At 35.9% G+C, this 24,399-nt stretch overlaps 1 protein-coding gene across 1 annotated transcript; it reads right to left on the bottom strand.

Annotated features, from left to right (window-relative positions):
- Positions 1-1,590: 1,590 nt before the first annotated feature.
- On the bottom strand, positions 1,591-20,610 carry LOC104892687 (hypothetical protein). Its single transcript, XM_057395344.1, has 7 exons — positions 20,323-20,610; positions 12,083-12,505; positions 11,047-11,302; positions 5,422-5,523; positions 4,006-4,727; positions 1,926-2,316; positions 1,591-1,805 (listed from the first exon to the last, which is right to left on the bottom strand). Exons 1-7 carry the CDS (start codon positions 20,608-20,610, stop codon positions 1,591-1,593), a joined length of 2,397 nt encoding a protein of 798 aa, XP_057251327.1.
- Positions 20,611-24,399: the final 3,789 nt, after the last annotated feature.

Below are 24,399 nucleotides of genomic sequence, written 5' to 3'. Positions count from 1 at the left end.
ACCAGAAACACTACACTAGGACTTTTAATATGAGATAATGATACAAGGAAAAATCTTTAATCTCTCTGGACTCTCTAACCTCTCTCTAGGTTCTTTAAATTTAAGGATAATCTCTCTCTTCACACTATTTTAGAGTAATCAATAGAAATAAACTCTAAAACCTATTTATATGATAATGAGATATTCAGAAACCTAATAGAAGAAGTAAACCGCACAACACTGATCAATGCCTCGACTTAGGCTCACAAACACCACCAGCTCTTGCCACTACTCATTTGGGCGCAAGATCACAATCTGTGGGATGGCAGATCTTCGAGCTCTTGCTGCGGGCGGGAAATCACGAGCATCAAGTCTGCGGGTTGTTGTATATATATAGCTCAATGACTTCGACTATGCTTCGTCTCGCCACTTCATTCTTTCTTCTTCTTCTTCCAATTACCATCTTCACACCCAATACCCTACACTAGGTTGGACTCCCAAGGCCGAGAGAAGCAACCAACAAATGCTAACGAAATAAAGAACAACCACCACAGATGTACAAGTGCTTACAGACTCAAAAACCAAATTCTATCTTGAGCTGAAATTTTTGGAGGTATTGCAACACTAATCCTTAGTTTGATCACTTGCTTAATTCTATTCTTTGAATGGCACTCGAAATTGTGGGAATTTTAGCATTCCAATCACAGTCATTTTTGTAACATTAATGTATTCTCTATCAAACATTAGAGCAAGTGGGAAACTTGGAACTTCTCTCACTGACATTATCATCAAAACAATCACTAAGAGAGGACCCACATAGAAGTTGGAAATCTTTATGTGTTCTATTGGGATACCAAATTGACATAAACTCAGTGATATCCAGCCACTTGAGATTTTGAAGAGGAAAATGGAAACATCTCTCACTAAGGCTCCGTTTGATTGGGTAATATTTTCGGTGTAAAATGATTTTCATGGAAATCAATTTGCAACGAAAAACACAATTCCAAAATAATTTCTCCGTTGTTTGGTTAGTTCCATGTAAGAATATTGATGATCCCTCCTCTGTCTATTATTGTATGTCCCCGAAATTTGTATATCCATGTTGATGCATCATTCGTCGATTGCTTTCAGTCTGCTAGGGTGGTGACATGTTATAGAAAATTTTGAAGTTATTAGCTCATGGGTTACCAAAAAGTTATTTATGTTACATGTTATAACGGACGTGAGAGAGAAACAAATTATGAATGCAAAAACAATAAAAACAGACCAGATTAGCCCCCTAAGGACCCCAGAATTGCCCCAAGGGGGCAATTAACAATCACGATCAGCTCGTAAGTCCAAGCAACCTTGGAACTTACCCTGTGGAATCAGATTCGAACAGATGTGTTCCTTATACTCTTTCCTAGCACAAGAGACACCTTCCTTGGACGGCCCAAAAATATTCACCTCTTCAACATACAGTGCAAAACCCACCATGTCTTCACAACCGTCCCTTTCGGGAGAGTTCGCAAAGATTTCATGCTGACCAGGAGTCAAGTTTGACTAACCCAATTTTGATGACGAAGAACACGAAATTTCAGATTCAGATTGTGAGTATTGACAGATTTCTCCCTAACGTGAACCACCACTCCAACCTAGAGTGCCTCTGTGCTCCACGTGTTTCTCAACACTATCACAAATAACCAATGTAGCAACCCCAGACTCAGATAACGTAGACCCTTGCAACGCATACAATGTCTCCCGTTTAACCCCTTTCAGAATCATCTTCGAACCCCTATAGACATACAACCCTCCACCCTCTCCTTTGAAATTGAACCCTTTCTTGTCTAACAGACTAAGTGAAATCAGATTCTTTGTGACCTGTGGAACATGCCTAACATCATTCAAAGTACAGACTTTGCCATCACATGTCCTAATTCTGATGGACCCTATACCAACTGTCTTACAGATCTCACTGTTGGCCATAGTAACACTTCCATCAACCTGTTTATAGTTCATAAACCATTCCCTGCGCGAACACATATGACAAAACGCTCCAGAATCTAAAACCCACACATCACTGCAATGTGTTTGTTCATTAGCAACTAAAGCGATATCATCATCATAACTGAAATTTTCTGCTGCAACAGCAGTAGAACCAGACCCAGATTCATCCTCCTGATTCTTCTTTTTAGGACATTCCTTTTTCCAATGCCCGTTTTCCTTACAGTAATTACAGATATCATTAGGTTTAGGACCCCTAGAAGACGGTTTCCTGGATTTTTTCCCCGAATTCTCCTGTCCATTACTATTGGCTACTAATCCAGCAGCCTGATCGACTGTACCTGTACCAGACGCCTTATGGCGCAATTCCCTAGTATGCAGAGATGATCTAACTTCTTCTAGGGACACAGAATCTTTACCAACAATGAAAGATTGCACAAAATTTTCATACGATATAGGTAAAGAAACAAGCAGAATTAAAGCGGCATCCTCATCCTCCACCTTCACATCAATATTACGCAATTCTACTAAAATTGTATTTAATTGATCTAGAGGATCTCTAAGAGGCATACCTTCCTGCATTCGCAGACTGAACAGACGTTGCTTCAAAAGCAACTTGTTGGTTAGAGATTTTGTCATATACAAACTCTTTAATTTCAACCACAGACCATATGCGGTTTCCTCCTCCGATCCGCGATTTTAGTGATTATTTCATCTTCCAGACACAACATAATCGTTGAATGAGTCTTCTCCTCCAGAGTGGTCATCTCAGCGGTAACTGGATCTGTTGACTTCTTTGCCAACGGTGCCCACAAACCTTGTTGCTTCAGTAAAGCCTGCATCTTGATTTGCCACAGACTAAAACTTTTCCTCCCAGTAAATTTATCAATTTTGACACTCATCCCAGACATCTTTCTCACACAGATCGAACACCAAAGCTCTTGACACCAGTTTGTTATAACGGACCTGAGAGAGAAACAAATTATGAACGCAAAAATAATAAAAACAGACAACAGATTTACGTGGTTCACCAATTTGGCTACGTCCACGGCAGAGAGAGAGAGAATATTTTATTATGTGAGGAAAATCAGATTACAGAGAGAACATAGAGTTTTTCGTAGTGTAAAAGATAGGTTAAAATAACCTATTTATACTAAACGGCTAAAAATGCGTTTTCTGGTTAATTCTCCGACCCGCCCAGGCGAAATCTGCCCGACCGGGCGGTCCCCAGCTCTCCCAGACGTATATGCGCGCCCGACCGGACAAAACAACGTTCTCCCAGATTTTCTCCCGTGCCCGACCGGGCGAGGTTCGCCCGACTTGCCCGGGCGAGACGCAGTTTTGCGTCTCTTGTGCATTTCGTCGAAAACTTCTTGAGCACCACAATTCAAGGCACATTCTTACATTACAGAGTTTCTTATAGCAGAATGATGTGGTATTATGAAACATACTTCCAATGGGGGAGCTAGTTGTTATTTTATTTTCTCAAACTTTTATTATTATAGTTGGACCATAATTTTTATTTCAATAAAAGGTTAGTTATTTCAGTTATTCCACTATATTAGTTTAAAATTCAGTTAGTAGCTAGTATTAAAGCCTTTAACCTTATCATGTGGCAGTATTATTCTAAAGTTATTCAAGAATTTTATATACCTTTGGAGGATTTACAAACCAAGAAGAAATTTGTTTCCATCAGAATCCATATCCATTGGACTAGTGGACAAAGCAATCTAGCTAGTTACGATAGAATTTTAATAGAAAGTCAGAATGATCAACCCATAGTTCCAAATTTCCAATATATTAACATAAAATATCAAAATGATATTCAGCAACGTCCCTTACAAAAATATTCAGAAAGGTACTTCGTAGGCATGAAATACAATATTTTATAACAGACATATAATTATAAATAATTTTGATAGATGAGAATAACTATAAAGGAAGCCACAACGTTTTGATTTTACAAAATATACTATTGAGCTAAAACCAAAGTTGGTAGTTCATACTCTTTGATTTTTATATGCCATCTAAGATATTACTCACACAATTGTTTGAAATGAGATTGTTTTTGTTTCTCCTGCAAACTTTAGCTTCTATATAGACTCGACCATTCTCACATGTATACCCAAGGCCGCAATCGTTATTATTGGAACATATGCACAAGCCTTCACGGGCACATCCTACGTGCTTGTCGATAGTAGTGCTTAATCCTTCTTTCAATCCTAAGATGTACTTAGTCCACTCAGATGAAAACAATTCCAAAGGATCGTAACGTTCCCTAACCCTTAAAAATTTTCCTCCATCCTTATACTTGTTAATCACACCTTCAAATACTATATCGCGATTTTTTCCCCAATGGGGCATCCCGCCATACTTGAAGACCATCATCTGCTCGATCTCATCGAATATGTCGGAATAAAGCCGATGATCCGAGGCTTCTCTTGCTCTGTAATGGATTATATCAAATTGTATGCCATCCTCGTCTTTTCCAAGATAAGCAGACGAGGCTTTGACATACCTCAGTAGAATACCAAAATATGGATCTACACCACATAAAGATGTAGGCTCTATACTAATCAGTTTTTTGATGTCTTGAATGAAATCCTTCACCTTATTCATAGGCAAACTCAAAGCATTGTTATTAATGAATAAACCTTTTATTCTTGGATCCCATCCACAATAACCTATAGCATTATAAAGGCAAGATCCTGAACATTGCATTTTGTTTTGATATCCAATAACCGGATAGCCAGTGAATTGGAGACCTGCATGTAAGCATATTAGTCAAGTCACATATGGCACTAATATCCTTATTTACATAAGTAATTGAATGGTTGGAACATTTAATGTTCGTTTATATTGAAAATCATATATACGACATTATAACTCCATGTAGAATTTTATAAGAGGAGGTGAGAAAATGTTAGAGGTTAATCTAGAAAAATCTAGATGTGTAATGAAACATGAAGTGATGTATCTAGAAACATCTTGTACAAATCAAAGATATTAGACAAGTGTTCAGAAATCTAAAAACTAAGGTACAACAACTATAAATATGTTGTATGTGTATCAGTTAAAAGAGAGCTAAAGAAGTGAGCTCCACACAAGATATTAGGAAAGGTAGAAACAAATTAAGGGTTCTACCAAGGTGAATGAGAGACATGAGATTTCACAAACTTGTACAATTAATTATCAATGAAAATGCAATTTTATGATACTATTCGGGTCCATCAAAACTTTCGTGTGCGCCACATATCAGAAAAGCTAAATTCTATACTCCACAAACATGTTCACGTGTGTCTCGTAAAATTTTCCAGAGAAGTAAGAATCAAAATTATACAAGTTAAGCAATAATTTGGGTAAATCGGTAATCGTGGATATATCTAGAGAGAGGTTATAAGTTATAACGATCAATATTAGACAGAATTACCAAAAACAACATAAGGTACAGTGCATTACCATCATTCATTAGTCCGAATCCCATTAGCTCGTAACCCGTCGTGATTATCTTTGTGCTGATGCATTTTAATGTATCACAACCATTTGATTCTTCAAAATCATCTGAGTGGGGTACAAACAATGAATAATAAGTGTACTTCGTACCATGCACCTATATATCTGCTATTTTTTGTTTCTGAAGTTTTTAATTTGATTAAAAAAAAAAAAAAGCAGATCTCACAAGTAAAAAGCACTAAATAAACTAAATCATCCTTACGGATGGAGTGTAAGGGGAAAAAAAATAAAGCACTATAAACGCCTCATCACTAGAGTTTTAACACATTCAAATTCCAGATTTTGAAGAAATTGAAGGAGACCCACGTAGCCCACAGATAAATTGATTGTAAAGCAAACAATAGTAGTTGAAATTAACTTCAAGTTTTACAAAATGACTTAGAATTGAAGCTGGTTTTCAAAGCATTGCAGAAAAATCGTGAATGTCTATACCATGCGATGATATTTGAAGAGCAAAATGTGTTAACATTGCTCGAAATTCTTCGAGTTAATTCAGAAGTACTGGGTTCACGAAAACAACAAAATTTTCGGTGATCGGAAATTATGAAATTGTTAGTTTTGAAGGAGGAATGAAAAGAATAATGCAGAAGCTGGAAAACATAAGCTTAAACTCACAACTCAATATTTTCTCATGAAATACGATGACAGTAACTTGTCTATTATATAGGCTGCATACTAAGTTAATTAATTGAAATACAATCCCACGTTTTACTCTACTAACCAACAAACCAAAGTCATGCTAAGTAAACTGTAAGAATAGTGACTTGAATGGTGCCTTGAAGGTGTTTGGTAGAATGCGTGAAGAAGGAATGACATAAGGCTGACTTTGAATGGACATATCTCTCAATCTATAAATGATTTTGAGGTGATTCAAAGTGGAGGTGATAGCTTGTTCCGAAAGCTTTCCAACGATAGGTCATATGCCCAATTCCGATGAGAAACGAGAAAGTTATGTCAGTTTTACGAAGAACTGACGAAACTGTTTTCGCCTCGCCCGGTCGGGAGCGCAAGCTGTTCTGGAAGAGCTGGGGACCGCCCGGTCGGGCGGATTTCGCCCGGGCGCCCGGGCGGGTCGGCAGATAACGCGGAAACGCGTTTTTGAGCGCTAAGTATAAAAGGTTATTTGTACCTATGTTTTAAACGCCGAATTAGCCTAAATTCTCTCTGTAATCTGGTTTTCCTCACATAATAAAATATTCTCTCCCTCTCTGCTGTGGATGTAGCCAAATTGGTGAACCACGTAATCTGATGTCTGTTTTTATCGCTTTTTGCATTCGATATTTGTTTCTCTCTCACATCCGTTATAACAAACTGGTATCAAGAGCTTTGGTGTTCGATCTGTGTGAGAAAGAAGTCTGGGGTGAATGTCAAAATCGATAAATTTACTGGGAGGAATAGTTTTAGTCTGTGGCAGATCAAGATGCGGGCGTTACTGAAGCAACAGGGGTTGTGGGCACCGTTGGCAAAGAAAGCAACGGATTCAGTCACCGCTGAGATGGCCGTTTTGGAGGAGAAGGCTCATTCAACGATTATGTTGTGTCTGGAAGATGACATAATCACTAAAGTCGCGGAGGAGGAAACCGCATCTGGTCTGTGGTTGAAATTAGATAGTTTGTATATGACAAAATCTCTAACCAACAAGTTGCTTTTGAAGCAACGTCTGTTCAGTCTGCAAATGCAGGAAGGTATGCCTCTTAGAGACCATCTAGATCAATTAAATACAATTTTACTAGAATTATGTAATATTGATGTGAAGGTGGAGGATGAGGATGCCGCTTTAATTCTACTTGTTTTTTTACCTATATCGTATGAAAATTTTGTGCAATCTTTCATTGTTGGTAAAGATTCTGTGTCCCTAGAAGAAGTTAGATCATCTTTGCATACTAGGGAATTGCGCCATAAGGCATCTGGTACAGGTACAGGCGATCAGGCTGCTGGATTAGTAGCCAGTAGTAATGGACAGGAGAATTCGGGGAAGAAATCCAGGAAACCGTCTTCTAGGGGTCCTAAACCTAATGATGTCTGTAATTACTGTAAGGAAAAAGGGCATTGGAAAAGGGAGTGTCCTAAAAGGAAAGATGAATCTGGGTCTGGTTCTCCTGCTGTTGCAGCAGAAAATTTCAGTTCTGATGATGATATTGCTTTAGTTGCTAATGAACAAACACATTGCAGTGATGTGTGGGTTTTAGATTCTGGAGCGTCTTGTCATATATGTTCGCGCAAGGAGTGGTTTATGAACTATAAACAGGTTGATGGAAGTGTTACTATGGCCAACAGTGAGGTCTGTAAGACAGTTGGTATAGGGTCCATCAGAATTAGGTCATGTGATGGCAAAGTCTGTACTTTGAATGATGTTAGGCATGTTCCACAGGTCACAAAGAATCTGATTTCACTTAGTCTGTTAGACAAGAAAGGGTTCAGTTTCAAAGGTGAGGGTGGAGGGTTGTATGCTACAGGGGTTCAAAGATGATTCTGAAAGGGGTTAAACGGGAGACATTGTATGTGTTGCAAGGGTCTACGTTATCTGAGTTGAAGCTGCATTCTGAGTTGACAAGTGATGGTCTTGAGTGTGAGGTGGAGCTTATGGGGGCTTCTTCACAGGTTGAGTGGTCAGAGTCAACGGGAATGAGTTCAACAACCGGGTTTGGGAGTACTACTTGGGTTGAGGATGAGAGTGTCAACAATGAGGTAGAGTTTGTGGGAACTTCTACGCAACTGGTTGAAACTAAGGGTCATCAAGAAGAACAACCAAGGGTCTCTCAGCAACAGAGTGGTATGATAAGGTTCGGTTCTATCGATACTTGTGTGCCAGCTTACAGCTATGGGGTCTCGAGCGACATGTCTTTGCCAGGGAGTGTTGGGTTGAGAGGTGATTCTGCAAGAAGTCACCAAGAGGTAGCTAGATTGGAACTCCAGGAGGAGTTGCCTGCGTTCCAGTGAGAACGGGATGGAGTGCTCCGGCGCGAGCATAGAAGAACTTCGACGGAAGTTCCCCTGCGCCAAGGGTGATTTGTTTTGGGTACTTAGACGTAAGTGCTAATGGCTCTAGTTGGAGCAACTGGCAGGGTACTGGCTCGTCTTGATTAAGGTGGAGCTAGTGTGTTTGCGGTTCAGTGAAGACGATTTGATTTCCGACGGGTAATAAGTTGGGCTTTGGATGAATGCGCAACATGGGTCTCATAGGCTGTGAGACCGAGTCGTTCATGATGAGTGGTCAGCAATCTTGGCGAGATTGGGTGAGACTCATATGGGGGCAATTCTGGGGTCCTTAGGGACTAATCTGGTCTGGTTGTCTGTTGGGACAAATCTGGTGTAGGGAGATTCTGGTATTGTGATCAATGCATCTGTTTTCTGGTATTGTGAGAGGATTCAAGTCAAGGTGGAGATTTGTAAGAATAGTGACTTGAATGGTGCCTTGAAGGTGTTTGGTAGAATGCGTGAAGAAGGAATGACATAAGGCTGACTTTGAATGGAGATATCTCTCAATCTATAAATGATTTTAAGGTGATTCAAAGTGGAGGTGATAGCTTGTTCCGAGAGCTTTCCAACGATAGGTCATATGCCTAATTCCGATGAGGAACGAGAAAGTTATGTCAGTTTTACGAAGAACTGACGAAACTGTTTTCGCCTCGCCCGGTCGGGCGGATCTCGCCCGGTCGGGAGCGCAAGCTGTTCTGGAAGAGCTGGGGACCGCCCGGTCGGGCGGATTTCGCCCGGGCGCCCGGGCGGGTCGGCGGATAACGCGGAAACGCGTTTTTGAGCGCTAAGTATAAATAGGTTATTTGTACCTAGGTTTTAAACGCCGAATTAGCCTAAATTCTCTCTGTAATCTGGTGTTCCTCACATAATAAAATATTCTCTCCCTCTCTGCTGTGGATGTAGCCAAATTGGTGAACCACGTAAATCTGTTGTCTGTTTTTATCGGTTTTTGCATTCGATATTTGTTTCTCTCTCACATCCGTTATAACATAAACCACTAACCTTAAAATAAGAAACGTAACTAACCACTAACTCCAAGCATGTCATGCTAACTACTGACTTCATACCCACGTTCCTAAACTCTAGGAACAAACTTTGAAGTACCAATTCCAACACAACCCCTTTCTTCAAAGTTTGGGAGTTCAACCACAAAAAAAACGAGACTCATCATCCATATTGCCATGGATACAAAAAAAATTCATAACTTTTATCTGACTTGGACTGCAACCACAAACACGACTACATACACGACGACAAACCCTTGACTTGATCTCGACGTACTTTGATTCTCGACAGTGAAGGTACCAAAACCACGACTTTCACGATACACCCGTGACACACGAGTTTAGAAGAGCTCATTCTGTTCTTCTTCAACCTTTTGAGCATAATTAGTTTGTTCTTTCACTTGCTCATAGCTTTGCTTATCCCAATACGTATCTTCTTTGTGACCATACCTCTTGCAATAGTAGCATTGGATGCTACTCATGGATGAACTTTGTTCTTCGAAATGACCACGACCACCACTTTCTTCACGACCTCGGCCGCGACCGCGATCCCAACCTCAACCACGACCACCACTATGACCTCAACGTTGTCCACGGCTATTCTCAAACTTTCCCTACACTTGAAAAGCTTTTTCTACCACTTCTTCATCACCTTTATCAATTATTTCTTCATGAGCCATCAAGGAACCCATCAACTCATCAAATGTATAAGTTGACAAGTCATTATACTCCAATATGGCAGTCACAACATGCTTATAATTCTTTACTTTATTAAGACTTCTCAATACCTTACTCACAATAGTCTCATTGGTGATAGTATCACCATATATTCTCATTTGACTCACAACTCCTGATACTCTAGACAAGAAAATTTTGAACTGATTCTTTATCTTGCATTTCCATACTCTCAGAACTACTACGAAGTGTTTGTAATTTAACAGCAATTACCTTCTTATCACCAAAAAATTCTTGCTTCAAAATTTCCCATGCTTGCTTGGAAGTAGATGCATCGGAAATTCGTGGAAAAATCTAATCATCCAATGCCGATTAGATGAACAAAAGAGCTTTTGCATCTCTTTTCCGATTTTCTCGCAACTTTTGATCGGGTGTAGTCGGAACCTCCTTTGGTTCTTCATACCCTTGCTCCACAATGTCCCATAACTCTTGAGACTTGAACAAAGTCCTCATCTTGAGACTCTATAGATGGTAATTCTCCCCTTAAATATTGGTATTAAGGTTTGCGACCACGAGTTAACACCACATTTGCCATTGTTATCAAACAACACACTCACAAAGTTTTTACTCAAAAAAAAACTTAGAACTCACCACTCAAACGCACGTAATTTTTTTTTTTTTTTTTTTTTTTTTTTTTTTTGGATCGAACCTGGATTAGCTTTGATACTATGTTACTTTGTAGCAGGAATGAAAAGAATAATGCAGAAGCTGAAAAACAGAAACTCAAACTCATAACTCAATATTTTCTCATGAAATACAATGACAGTAACTTGCCTATTATATAGGTTGCATACTAAGCTAATTAATACGGTATATACAAAATATATATGGATATCAAGCAACAAAGACTTACCTATTTTCCTAACAGATTCGAAAGAATCTTTTGGTGCAGCACGAAAAAGGGCATAATCATAGACGCCATCACCATTTTCTGTAGTGGGTACTCGATCATCCACTCGATATAATGCTTCGAATCGGCTTGGTAACCACGTTATATCTGCAAACTCATGTTGGAGACCAAAGGTCAGAGCTTGAACCTCTAGGTCATCATCTTTCCTCGTGATATAACTTATGCGTCGCTTGAAGAGTGGTTCTAGTTTAAATGTTACCTTCAAGATCAAACAAGTTAAAAAACATGCTATGTTGTTACAATTACCCAAAAAGATGTTGATTAATGTAGTGAAAGCACAAAAATGAGTTGCAATGACCGGTAGTATTAGAACATGCATGTATTTTCACTGTCTTATGTATTTTCAGCACGAAGATGTTGATTAATGTAGTGGAGTTTTTAATTTTGACTTTCACATTTATTAAGGGACAATTTGACGGTTGAAATCACATAGTACCAAATTATAAAAATCATATAAATGATAATATGGTAATAAACATTGAGAAAAATTCAATATCTTACGTGATACTATTGGTCTGTATATGTATATTATTGTCGAAAAAATAAAGGGGGTCAAAGTGGATTATGGAAGTGTAAAAGTCAATATAAACAGCTAAATGGAAACGGTCCAAACAGAGAAAAGTACCTCTATGCTAAACGAGTAAAGTAGTAAATGTTGTCTTGTACTTCCTCTGTTTCAATATATAAGATATTCATGTTTTACGAAAATTTGTTTTGATTATAAATATATATCAAATACGATAAATAAAACTTATAAAAATTATATCGTTGGATTCGTCTTGAAAAGTACTAAAATAACATTATTTTTTAAAATTTTCTATCAACATAAACTGAGAGTAATTAATGGTCAAAATTCGGCCTCGAACATCGTGAGTATCTTATATTTTGAAAAGGAGGGAGTAGTATATATCCTTCTACTTCTAGAAACCAAAGAGTTCTATAATAACCCATAATCTTGCTTATAGTAGTGATTGCATACCTGTGAAATGACTCCAAGAACACCAAGCGAGACCTTGGCTGCATCAAGGTCTTCATCTCCCACAGTAAGCGTACGAACTTTAACATAATCATCTTCTGGATTGCCTGGACTAACAATCTTAAGGCCAACAACAAAGTCGTGAACCGCGCTCCCACGACCCCAAAGTGAGCTTCCATGAGCACCTGTGCCTAGCATTCCACCAACTGTTACCCCTACCCAATAAGGAGAATTGGTCAGTGCTAGGTTCACTTTCGTAGCCTCATCAATTAGTTGTTGAAGCGTCATCCCACTTCCCACCGTCATTGTTTCTTCTGCCATGTTGATATTGATGATCTTATTGAGATTCTTTGTGCTTATTAACAATCCGTCATTTCCATCAGGACATACTAATTTTGGGAAGCTGTGACCATGTCTTGTTGCTACCTGCACATTATAAGTTAATTTATAATTTCATTTGGCAATACTAGTTGAAAGTAAAGTGAAACTGATAAGATAAAGCTGATACTGATAAAGTATTGTAACTTATAAGGTAGCTGATTAGCTTAATTTGGCAAAATTCGTTGCTTAAGTTGATAAATATTTTGGCAAAATTAGTTGTTATCAAAATTTTGAAAAGATTTTTCAAAATTTCAGTCACGTGATTTTGGTAAGATAAATATTTTTAACTTATCATTTAAGTCATTTTAACCACTTGAAATTTTATTTTAGGTACTCCCCAAATAATACTAATCATTTTAATAGCTAAATTATATTAACACCTTATTATTTAAGGTAACTAAAATGCCCCAAACACAGCAATATGTTAACAGATCATTAGCAAAGTCATAAACTCACGACTCTACCTCAATTTTGTTTAGGCTCGTAAATTGGTCAAATAGTTTTTCTAATAGTTAGGACTAGTTGCTAATAATTAAGTTAGTGGACTAACAAGTATTCCCTCTATATCAAAATATAAGGCACACACGATTTTTGATGTCGAACTTTGACCGTTAATTACTCTCAATTTACGTGGATAAAAAATTTAAAAAATTAATGTTATTATAGTATTTTTCATGACGAATCCAACGGTCTAATTTTTATTTATCATATTACGAGAAATATTTGTAGTCAAAGCAAATTTTCGTAACGCGTGAATGTCTTATATTATAAAACAGAGGGAGTAGTAATTTACATGATTGTCTATTTAGTGGGTAGTGGGCTATGTAGTAGGCATGTTCCTAATTTCTCTTTTTAGTGACTCATTGTTAAGATATTATTTGTAGGGCTTTATATGCTATTTATGTTGGATTATACTCCAAAAGTAGTCAAATGATTTTCCTAACAATTTTGGATTAGTGGCTAGTAGTAAGTTAGTGGGTAATTTATTTTATAATTAAAATGTGATTAGTGAGTAGTAATTATGGAGGATGTGGTATAAGACATGTTTTCCACTACTTAGTAGTGTGGCTAACTTTTAGATAGGTTAGTTACTTTTTATTGTAAGCCTATAAAAGGCACTTATTGTATTGAAATTATTTGAGCAAGTTTAATGCAAAACTTCTTCATATTTTATTCAATCTCCTCTCTACTCTAAAAATTATCATGGTATCAGAGCTTTAGGTTAGATCCTTGGAGACCAAAAAAAGAGAGAAAGAGAGGGAGTAAGAAGTAAGCCATTGCAGGCCATCTTCTGTTTTACGAGTGAGAAAAAATATTGGGCAAACCCACCATGGCAAGAGTAGTTGAAAAAAAAATCATTTGTGATTATATGCAAAGTGGTGAAGAGAAGTGCTTCACAAAGTCATGGTGAAAAGAAGTGCTTCACAAGGTCGTGGTGAAGAGAAGTGCTTCACAAGGTCGTGCGGAGAGATGTACTCCAAAAATGTGACGTTGGTGAGAAGTGCATCAAAAATGTTAAGTTGGCGATAATGTGCATCAACCTAAAATAAAAAAACAAAAAATGTTGGTGATAATGTACATCAACATATTGAAATGTTGACAAAGTGGGTTCGACATGACGCAAAATAGAATGTTATAAATGGATGTTACAACTTTTGGAGCAAGGGGGTGTGTTGGATTATACTCCAAAAGTAGTCAAATGATTTTCCTAATAATTTTGGATTAGTGGCTAGTAGTAAGTTAGTGGGTAATTTATTTTATAATTAAAATGTAATTAGTGAGTATTAGTAGTTATGGAGGATGTGGTATAAGACATGTTTTCCACTACTTAGTAGTGTGGCTAACTTTTAAATAGGTTAGTTACTTTTCATTGTAAGCCTATAAAAGACACTTATTATATTGAAATTATTTGAGCAAGTTTAATGCAAAACTTCTCCATATTTTATTCAATCTCCTCTCTACTCTAAAAATTATCAATTTAAAGATTGCTTTCTTTGTTCATTTATGTGTAAAAAATATATACAACTGTAGTCTTCTTAATTTCTCAAATTTTCTCTTTTTTCTCTTGTAAAAATTCTACTGATTTCCCTTCGAAAAATTTGCCCTAAAATCCAAAGTTGTTGTCCATTGCATGAGAAGAAACGAACTACTCCTTTCTCGCGTCGTCAATTGCATTGGTAATTCTTCTCTGTCATTGAATGGGTTATTTTCTCAATTTATTCTCTGAATTTTCTCTTTTATTTACAATTGGTATTTCCTTCCAATAATCTAAATTTGTCTTTTATTCGCATACTGTGGAAACTCAGTCTCATACTGGGAAATCGAAGTCTTATGTTAAACAAGCAAAATTTTCTGGTTACATTAATTATTTTTTTATCAATGCAAATATATGTTGATATATGATGAATAATATATCATTAAAAAATTGACCGAATTGCGAAATGATACAAAATTATAGTGGAATGTGAGAGAGATAAATGATGAAGTGTAGAGGAATGTATACAAGGGAAAACACTAAAATATAGAGTTCAATACATATCTAGGACCAGATACAATAAAATTGGACTAATATTTATTTATATTTTTAATATTAGCGATTATTCTAAGGAAAAAATTAACATGAATAATCTAAAATTTCATCAGTCTTTTAAATAATTCCAACTTTAGGGGTACCTTCTCAAAATATCCGAACTATTATTGAAAATATAGTAATGTATAAAGTTTTTATTTTTTGGAAAAGCATGTGAGTCACCAATTGCCAAGTAACCTAGTGAAGATGTAATAATTGGCAAATATGTTCCAAAATAAAAACGACAAGGGAAAGCAGGTGATCTGAACTCATTTTTTTTTATCTGATCTGAACTTATTTTTTCTGATCAGATCTGGTCTGATTTACAAGATTTTATCTTTTATAAAATATATTATTACTTTGTAATTCATTATTATGCAATACATTATAAGATCTTATCTATAGTATTACTATTATTATGATTTTATTTCTATCACAACTTTTACACAACTTTTATTAATAATAATTATTATTATCATTATTATAATAATAACAACAATAATTATAATCATAATAATTATTATTATTACTAAAAATAATTATATAACTCAAGTCATTAATTTATAAGAGCATTTCTAAAATGTTTCACAATTTTCCTTAAAACAAATATTTCACACTTGAGAAGTCGGCAGACTCAATTCCTTTTTTTTCATATAAAATATAATAAGATATACAAACAACTATGCATGAAACTTTACCTAAGTACTACTACTAATTTCTCTTTTATTACTAATGGATAGGGCGCAACTTCAAATAGCTAGAGATATTTGGAATTTGGTAGGAAGAGGTATACCAGATCTAATTTATAATTTGTATCTCACACTTAGCTTATTTTGAAATATAATCCAAACTTAGTAGTTTCATTGTCATGAATTTGAGCTATCATATTTTATATATATTTCTTATTTTTGCGTCAATCTTATGTTCTTAACACGTTGCTTTTAATATTCTATCATTTAATAACAACAAAATCACTTAAAATAATGATAAAAATGACATTTATAATGAAAATAACGAGATTAATAATAATTACCAATATAAATAATTTATAAGTAAAACAGCAACAATAATAATCTTTTTCAACAAATGTACTAGTAAATAATAGTATTAATTGTAATAATGAGTTTTTAAATATAAGCATGATCTGATCTGAACTTATTTTTTCTGATCTGATCTAATGTGAACTTATTTTTTTTAATCTGATCTGATCTGATTTGAATAGATTTGAAATAAGCAAAAATAAGGTGAACTGAACATAGTCTTAAAAAGCGAGTTCAATAGGTAGGAGAGGGTTAGGTAAATAGGAAAGAAAATCACCTAATAAGAAATAAAGAAAAAGAACTTTATTGAAGAAATCAAAATGGAAAGAGGGATTAAATAAAGTAGTTATTATATAATTCAAATTATTATATTTAAACTTTTGGAGATAGTTTGAATCATGCTTAGAATTAAATCCATGCAACATACTCAGGCAACCTAAAACAAGAAATGTTATAGGAGAATTATGTTTTTGAGGGAAAAGAGGGGCTAACTATGTTATATAGGAATATAATAATACTACATAAATATATTTATTCTTCATATCTCCTAGCCGTGCTTATAAACAAAAAAAAGTTTCAGGATTTTAAATAGCATCACATAAGGAATCAACTTAACTTCACTTCAAACTCCCATTATTTTATAGACTAAAACGAATTATATATGTATTCTAAGTAGGGGTGAAAGTTATTCGAATATAAAACAAAATTTAATCCAATCCAAACAAAATTAGTAATTTGGATTGGACACAAACTATATGTACGGATTGGATTCATAATTGAAAAATTGAATTTTTGAATCGGATCGGATTGAGGGTAATAGGATACAAAAATCCAAAATAAATGAATAGTAGATAGGCTTTGAATTGTATAATTAGAATTGGACTTAATAAATTCTTTTTAAAAAGAAACCAAATGATCGGGGACCTTTCCCTTCCCTAAAAATCTAATTGACTAACATCCTAATCACTAACAAAAACTTTATTTTGATGCTCGTGCTTATTGAAAACTTTAATTTTGATGCTTGTGCTTATCGAATACATTATTCTGATGCTCATACCTAATTTATTTCATAAAAAGATGGAGTTTTAAAGAAATTTTATTTCATAAAAAGATGGAGTTTTAAAGAAATGGATATTTGATATCGAATCCTATCGTCTAAAAATTCGGATTGGATTGGTTTTGGACTTAAACACTAATTGGATTGGGTTCGGATCAAAAAATTGAAATTCAAATTTTATTCGAATCGGATTGGACTAGATCTGAATCCAAACAGTACACTGGATACCCCTAATGGTATACTGAATTATGAAAATCAACTTAACTTGACTGAGTTAATGGAGATAAACAAAAATAGTTTCAGGATTTTAAATAGCGTCATATAGGGAATCAACTTAACTTAACTTCAAACTCCCATTATTCTATAGAGTAGACTGATTATATATGTATTCTAAGGTTCTGTTTTTTTGGACTGAATTAATGAAAATTATAGTCCAGTTTACTTCACAAAAACTCAGTTCATTTCAGTTTAACACATATTCAATTCAATTTAGCTCAGTTAGATCAGACAAATTTAGTTCAATTCAATCTAAAAAAAACAAATCCTAAATCTAAATTAAAAGAAATTGTTCGCTTGTGTACAGCATATAATGTATGCATGGTATGTTAATTTATATAAAAGGGAAGTTATCCATAATCGTCTCATAAAATCTCTATTATATAAGTCAAGGGAGGAGGTGTAGTGTCCTCTTTTAAAATGACTAAAATACCCTTTAATAAATTAAAATAATATTTTTTTTATAAAAAATTAAAAAATGAGAATCAATAAAACTTGTCATATGAATGGAATATGCAATACCATTAATAACTTGACAAACTAGATTGACACAATCAATTCACGAAATCAATTCACGAAATCAATTAAAATCTTCAACCAAAAATAGTTGGCGACATATCGTGATAACATAATATTTCATATTTACAAAGTTCAAACAATATGGTTTATTAACATCTATAATTGTTAAAGAACTATATTAAAGTCGCTGAAAAGAAAATTATTATATCATCGACCAAATTTTACAGTGACGGTACTGAACAGTTAAAAATCATTCACCTTTAATTTAAAAAGATAATAACATCTACAAAAGAACCTCAATAATTTACATCACTATCAAAATAAATTTATATAAAAAATATGTCCATTTATATATAACTACATAAGATTGTCGACGCACGCATCGCGTGCATATGCAACTAGTATAATATATGCTCCTTCTGATTTGATTTATTAGTTCTTTTACTTGTTCAGCTGAGCACATGAATTCAGCTAGGGCTATTAACTTTTGTACTGTTCAAATAATTCACTTTCTCTCGTTAAAAATAAATGAAAATTCACTTTCAACTTATGTTTTTTGATTACTAACAGTGTAAAAGTAAAAAGTACAAGCTTAAATGATGTAGAAGTGACTAAAAAAAGGTTTTATTACTAACCGTGTAAAAACCTCATAAAATCACACCCTTTAATGGAAAATCTATCAATTTTTGGGGGGAGGATTGGCTAGGTATTGGGCCCTTAAGGCGTTCAATTAGTGGCCCTCTCACTGCAGAGGAATGTAACATGACTGTTGCAGACCTGATTGTAGATAATGAATGGAACTTCCAGAATATCTCCTTTTCTCTCCCACCCCAAATCCATGACCGAATCCTAGCAATTCCTACCCCTAAAAATCCTGAGCACCACGATCACTTGATTTCAAACTTTGTAACTGATAAAGGATTTTCCCTAGCGTTGGCCTATCAGGAGAGTCTAAGAGAGGGTACTGAGGAATTAGTCCCATTGTCTATCTCAAAGGTGTGGAAATCTACTTGCCCTCCTAGAATTCGTTTCTTCCTTTGGCTTGTGTGGCGAGATCACATTCCCCATAATAGGCTTCTCAACTACCGCCAAATTATTCCCTCCCCTTACTGCCCATGTTGTCATAACACTCCTGAGGATAGCATTCATGTCCTTAGGGATTGTACCCTCCCTAGTCAAGTATGGAATCTTTTATCCCCGTCCCCGGATTTAAATCTTGGAAATATTTCAGCTTGGCTAAATATGAATCTTGAGGCAAGTATTATCGTCCAAGGAGTACCTTGGAAGAATATATTCCCATGGGTGTGTTTCGAACTGTGGAAAGCTCGAAATTCGGTGGTGTTTGGGAATAAAGCGCCCACCACTCCCACGTGGATCATTCAAAGAGCCATGAACCAGACTTGTGAGTTTTCCCAATTTTTCCCTATCAACCAGCAACCTACCCCTACGCCTACTTCCACGCAGCATCCTCCTACATTTCGAAACTCTTTCTACATGATCCACACTGATGCATCCTTTACCGATATTTCTTCACCTGTAGGCTTGGGGGGTGCCATTAGGAATAACATTGGACAGTGGACTAAGGGCTTTTGTAAGAAATCTTATGCAGCAAATGCCCTCATGGCTGAGTTGATAAGTATTCAACAAGGGCTGCAACTTGCTATTAATGAAAATATTCTTGATTGTGTTTGTTATTCGGATAGTTTGCAGGCAACTCAACTACTTAAAGAGGACCCCAAAGATCTTACCTTGTGCACCAATGTTATAATTCAATGCAGGGACCTTTACAAGGAGTTCAACAACCTTAGGATCATCCATGTGTCAAGGGTGAAGAATCAACTTACGGACAAATTTGCCAAGGGGGCAAGAAGACTAGATGATTGCATGAATGTAACTAGGATATTCCCTTTCCTTCCTAATTTTTGCATAAATGCTTACATCTCGGATTGTAATAACTTTAATATTATGTTTGACTCAATGTGAGAACTTTCCTTATTTCACCAAAAAAAAAAAAAATCTCTCCGATTAAAAAAAAGTATATTAAATACGATTTCGCCTTGGCAGCAGTTACTATAAAAGCGAAAAAAAATTCCAAATTCGACTTTTAAAGTTTGTTAATAACCGATTTTGATCCTTTATATCTTATCTTTTCTATAAATTATGAAAAACTGATATTTTGTATATATGATGAGATTAATAATCTTAAAGTGTACATATATAGCTTTTAACTAATCACATTTTACATATAATATTAAAAAAAAACATAATCAAATTAAAATATGTTAAAATTTCAATAAATCAAAGGAAAACAAATAAAAGAACAGATGGAGTAATTTAAATTTTTGTTTTAATCTTCGTCTTTAGTAAATTTTAATATCTCGCAGTAAACGCTCGAAAATACCTTGATTTTCCTCTTGTTCATAGTTGCATCTTTGACGTATGAAATAAGCTCATCCTCATTCTCCGGGTACACGGCGTTAGCTGCCCGGCAAATGCTCCGATCTGGAAATGAGCCATAGCCATTGGTGATGGTGCAGTCAGAGTTTCCAGAAGAGCATTTGATGGGTTCTTCTGGAGGGTCACAAATAACCAAATTACTCCAAGAGAGGATAAAATAGCTTAAAAGAACTACCCAAACTGGCCCTGAGAAGGTATGACTTCTGCCATTAGTAGGAAAATTCAGTAACATTTTCGAGAAAGCTAAAGAAAATGATAATCGCTTAAGTTCTAAGCAATAAACTACAAGATGATGACATTGTTGAGATAAAGGTTTTCTTTATATAACTCTGGTAATTGCGAGTATCATTTACTTGAAGGTCATGTAAGCACGACCGAACTAATAGAGTGGTGGATTGCAAAACATCTAAGCTGTCTAATTATATAATGGAAAAATTCACATGAATAATCCTAACTATTGAGCATCTTCCAATAATAATCCTAACTATGGGTTATTCTAGTATAATCCTAACTAAAGCATTTACCTTCCCATATCACTCCATTTACCTATTGTAACTTGTTATAACAGGTTAAATTCATTTTCCTTTTTTTTTCTTTTCTTTTTATCTAATTATTCAATCATCATATATCATCATCATCAATCATAAATCATCATCACCAGTCCACCACCACCACACCACGGCTCCACCCCCCAACCAACACCACTGCACCACGCACCAGCACCACCACCGCACCAGCATCACACACCAACCCCACGCACAACCCCACCACTACAGCACCACCACAGCACCACACACCGACACCACCAGCACCACCACACACCGACACCACCAGAACCACACACCGACACCACCCGCACCACCACACCCTTCGAACCCCCTAGCCACCATCAAACTAAGGATTAAGTATATAAAGGGTAGAGGTATGTTTTAACATACCTCTGCTTCATACCACAGGAGCAGGACAGTGGCGGAGGAGTCGGAGCTCCGGCGACAGAAGGCGAGGCGAGGGTGGCGCCACGGCGATGGGTCGGCGGTGCACGCGGGTAGCGCAGACCAAGCAGAGGAGAGAGAAAGAACTGGGCGAGAGAGAGAGAGGAAGCTGAGCGACGGAGAAGGAACACGACTTGGTTGGCGGTGCGGTGGTTGTTGGTTAGCACGGAAGCAAGCGGCATCACAGGTGGTAGTGGTGATGGACGTCGGTGGAGGGTGGTGGTGCTGTGGTGGCTGAACGAAAGCAGAGGGGTGAGAGAGAGGGTTGCGAAAAAAAAAGCAGGGGGTTCTGAGTGGGGTTTTTGGGTAGCGGTTTCCCGGCGATTTTGAACCACCACCTCTAATCGACCCAAATCAACCCCAAACAACCCACCCATTCAAATTGCACCACCTCCACCTTCAAATCGCACCACCACCACCTTCAAACCACCCCCACCCCCATCGAACCCACAAACCGCCACCCCATCCCGTCAAATCGCACCCCGATCCCGCCCACCGTCGAACCCATTCGAACCCCGATCCCGCCCACCGTCGAACCCATTCAAAAACCCATTCGAACCCCAACCCCAAAACCCATTCAAACCCATCCAGGAAAAAAAAGAAGAAGAAGAGAGGAGGTCTGTGGTGGTGCCGGTGGTGACGCGAGGGAGGAGAGAGAGTGGGGAGGACTGCCGGTTTGGTGGTGGTGGCGGAGGTGGTTGGGGGAAGAGAGACGGTGAGGAGAGAGAGAGTTAGGGGGAGAGAGGGTTGGGGTTTAATTAGATTTTGATCTTTTTTTTCTGATTTTTGTTTTTATTTTTTAATTTCTGATTTTTTAATTTTTACTAAATTAAATTTGTTAAATATAATAATAAAAAAACTTAAGTTTAATCATTTGATTAACTTGATTAACAGGTTGCCGGTCAAGTGGGATCAAAATTGGAAGAGTTGCAATTAGTTTAGATTATACTATAATAATCCATAGTTGGGATTATTATTGGAAGATTGCTCATAGTTCGGATTATTCATGTGAATTTTTCCTTATATAATTGCAATGGCAACTAAGCAACATGCTGCACAATGCATATAAAAAATGTAACTAGTTTTCTTGACCTTCTCCAAGCATCATTAGTGGTCAGTGGATGTGACTTAGTGCACTACCGTTACTAATCTTGTAAGCTATAGGTCTAATTATAGTTTGTTGGATTATGCTTCAAAATTAGTCAAATAGTTTTCCTAATAGTTATTAGGATTAGTTGTTAATAATTAGTTATTAGTGGGTTAACAAATAGTGGTCTAGATAATTGTCTAGTTAGTGGGATAGCAAGTAGTGGGCTACATAGTGGACATGTTATTAGTAGTGCTTTGTAAGCCTATTTAAAAGTTGTTCTGTTTATTCATTATTATGCGAGTATGAAAAATATATTTAAAATGTAGTCTTTCTAATTCTCTTCAAGTTTCTCTCTTTCCTCCTCTAAAAATTCTACATGGTATCAAGAGCTCCAGGTTAGATCCGGAAAAGGGAAAGAGATGAAGCAAAAAAAAAAAAAAAAAAAAAGAAAGAGAGAGATAGAGAGAGGAACATAGTATTAAAAACAAAATTGAGTAAAAAGAAACAAGCAACGCAGCTTGATTTCATTGTTTGTGAGCAACTTCTTTGTTTGACTGAAATTTTTTAGGTTTAACCATGAAAGTAATGGTTGGGTATGATGTGTTGTTGGGTTCCCTTTTAGCCCATGAAAATGGGTTTTAATCCTGTGAAAAAGAGGGCATAAAAAATTGTTTGAGTTGAAGATCGAGTAATCTTTATGAGTGTGTGGAAGTCTTAGTCAACGCAGAGACAGTTTCCGAAATTAAAGTAGTGGACTTTGTCAATTTGCAAGGCAACGTCAAAATGAGTTTATGGAGAGAAGTGCTCCATTGAGTGAAGGTTGGTGATAATGTGCATCAACAAAAGATGGTGTTGGTGAGAAGTGCATCCACAAATGTTTGGTGATGATAAGTGCATCACATTAAGAAGAGAAGTGTTTCCATGTTAATGGAGAGAAGTGCTCCATGAAGATAAAAAAAAAATGAAGGTCCATCATGTGGGAAGAATTACCAAGAGTGAAGATTGTGACATAATGTTTTATGTTGGCTCCTACAAATTTTGGAGCAAGGAGGTGTGTTGGATTATGCTCCAAAATTAGTCAAATAGTTTTCCTAATAGTTATTAGGATTAGTTGCTAATAATTAGTTATTAGTGGGTTAACAAGTAGTGGTCTAGATAATTGTCTAGTTAGTGGGATAGCAAGTAGTGGGCTACATAGTGGACATGTTATTAGTAGTGCTTTGTAAGCCTATTTAAAAGTTGTTCTGTTTATTCATTATTATGCGAGTATGAAAAATATATTTAAAATGTAGTCTTTCTAATTCTCTTCAAGTTTCTCTCTTTCCTCCTCTAAAAATTCTACATAGTTCAAACTGCAAACTGGAAAGGCAACTAATAGCAATGCTACACAGCAAATATAAATATGCCTAGCTTTCTTAGTCGTCTATTAAAAGCAGGGTCGTTTCGTAGATCTTAGGATCCCTGTGCTAAATAAAATTATGAGGTTCCAAAGGGTTAAAAAATTTAAGTGGGATTGAATCATTATAAAAGATTAATGAATAAAATTTTAAGCATGAATCATTATCCAAACTAGTCTAACATATAAATAACAATCGAAATTTGATAATTGAACAATTCACATGGTCAAAAATAATTAGAAAACAGTAATATAATTAACAAAAATTCTACATTAATAAAAAAAATAATAACATTTATAGAATTTATAGAAATTACCTTCAAGTATGAAGTGAAGGAATGATTGAATTTTTTTTTTAGATAATTAATAGTCCATTTTATTATAATGAAAAGAGGAGCAAAAGCTCAATACACCAAAGGATTGAAATTACCCCTAAAACAACATTTTAGAACACACCTAGACACCATCCATTTAAGAATCAATCTCCTAAAAAAAACACCCATACATCATTCATGACTCCTATGAAAACAAATTACAACAACA

The sequence above is a fragment of the Beta vulgaris genome, chromosome 5, assembly GCF_026745355.1.
Source record: "Beta vulgaris subsp. vulgaris cultivar EL10 chromosome 5, EL10.2, whole genome shotgun sequence".
Lineage (NCBI taxonomy): Eukaryota > Viridiplantae > Streptophyta > Magnoliopsida > Caryophyllales > Amaranthaceae > Beta > Beta vulgaris.
Note: the sequence above shows the minus strand (reverse complement) of the source record. Positions and strands in the feature narration are given on the sequence as shown.

Excerpts from the sequence above, each read along its gene's own strand:
- LOC104892687 (XM_057395344.1), bottom strand. The coding sequence starts at position 20,610 with ATGTTACTGAATTTTCCTACTAATGGCAGAAGTCATACCTTCTCAGGG. Across the intron at positions 11,303-12,082 it reads TTCTTGGAGTCATTTCACAG|GTAACATTTAAACTAGAACC; the intron begins GTATGCAATCAC and ends TTGATCTTGAAG. Across the intron at positions 5,524-11,046 it reads CGAATCTGTTAGGAAAATAG|ATGATTTTGAAGAATCAAAT; the intron begins GTAAGTCTTTGT and ends TACCCCACTCAG.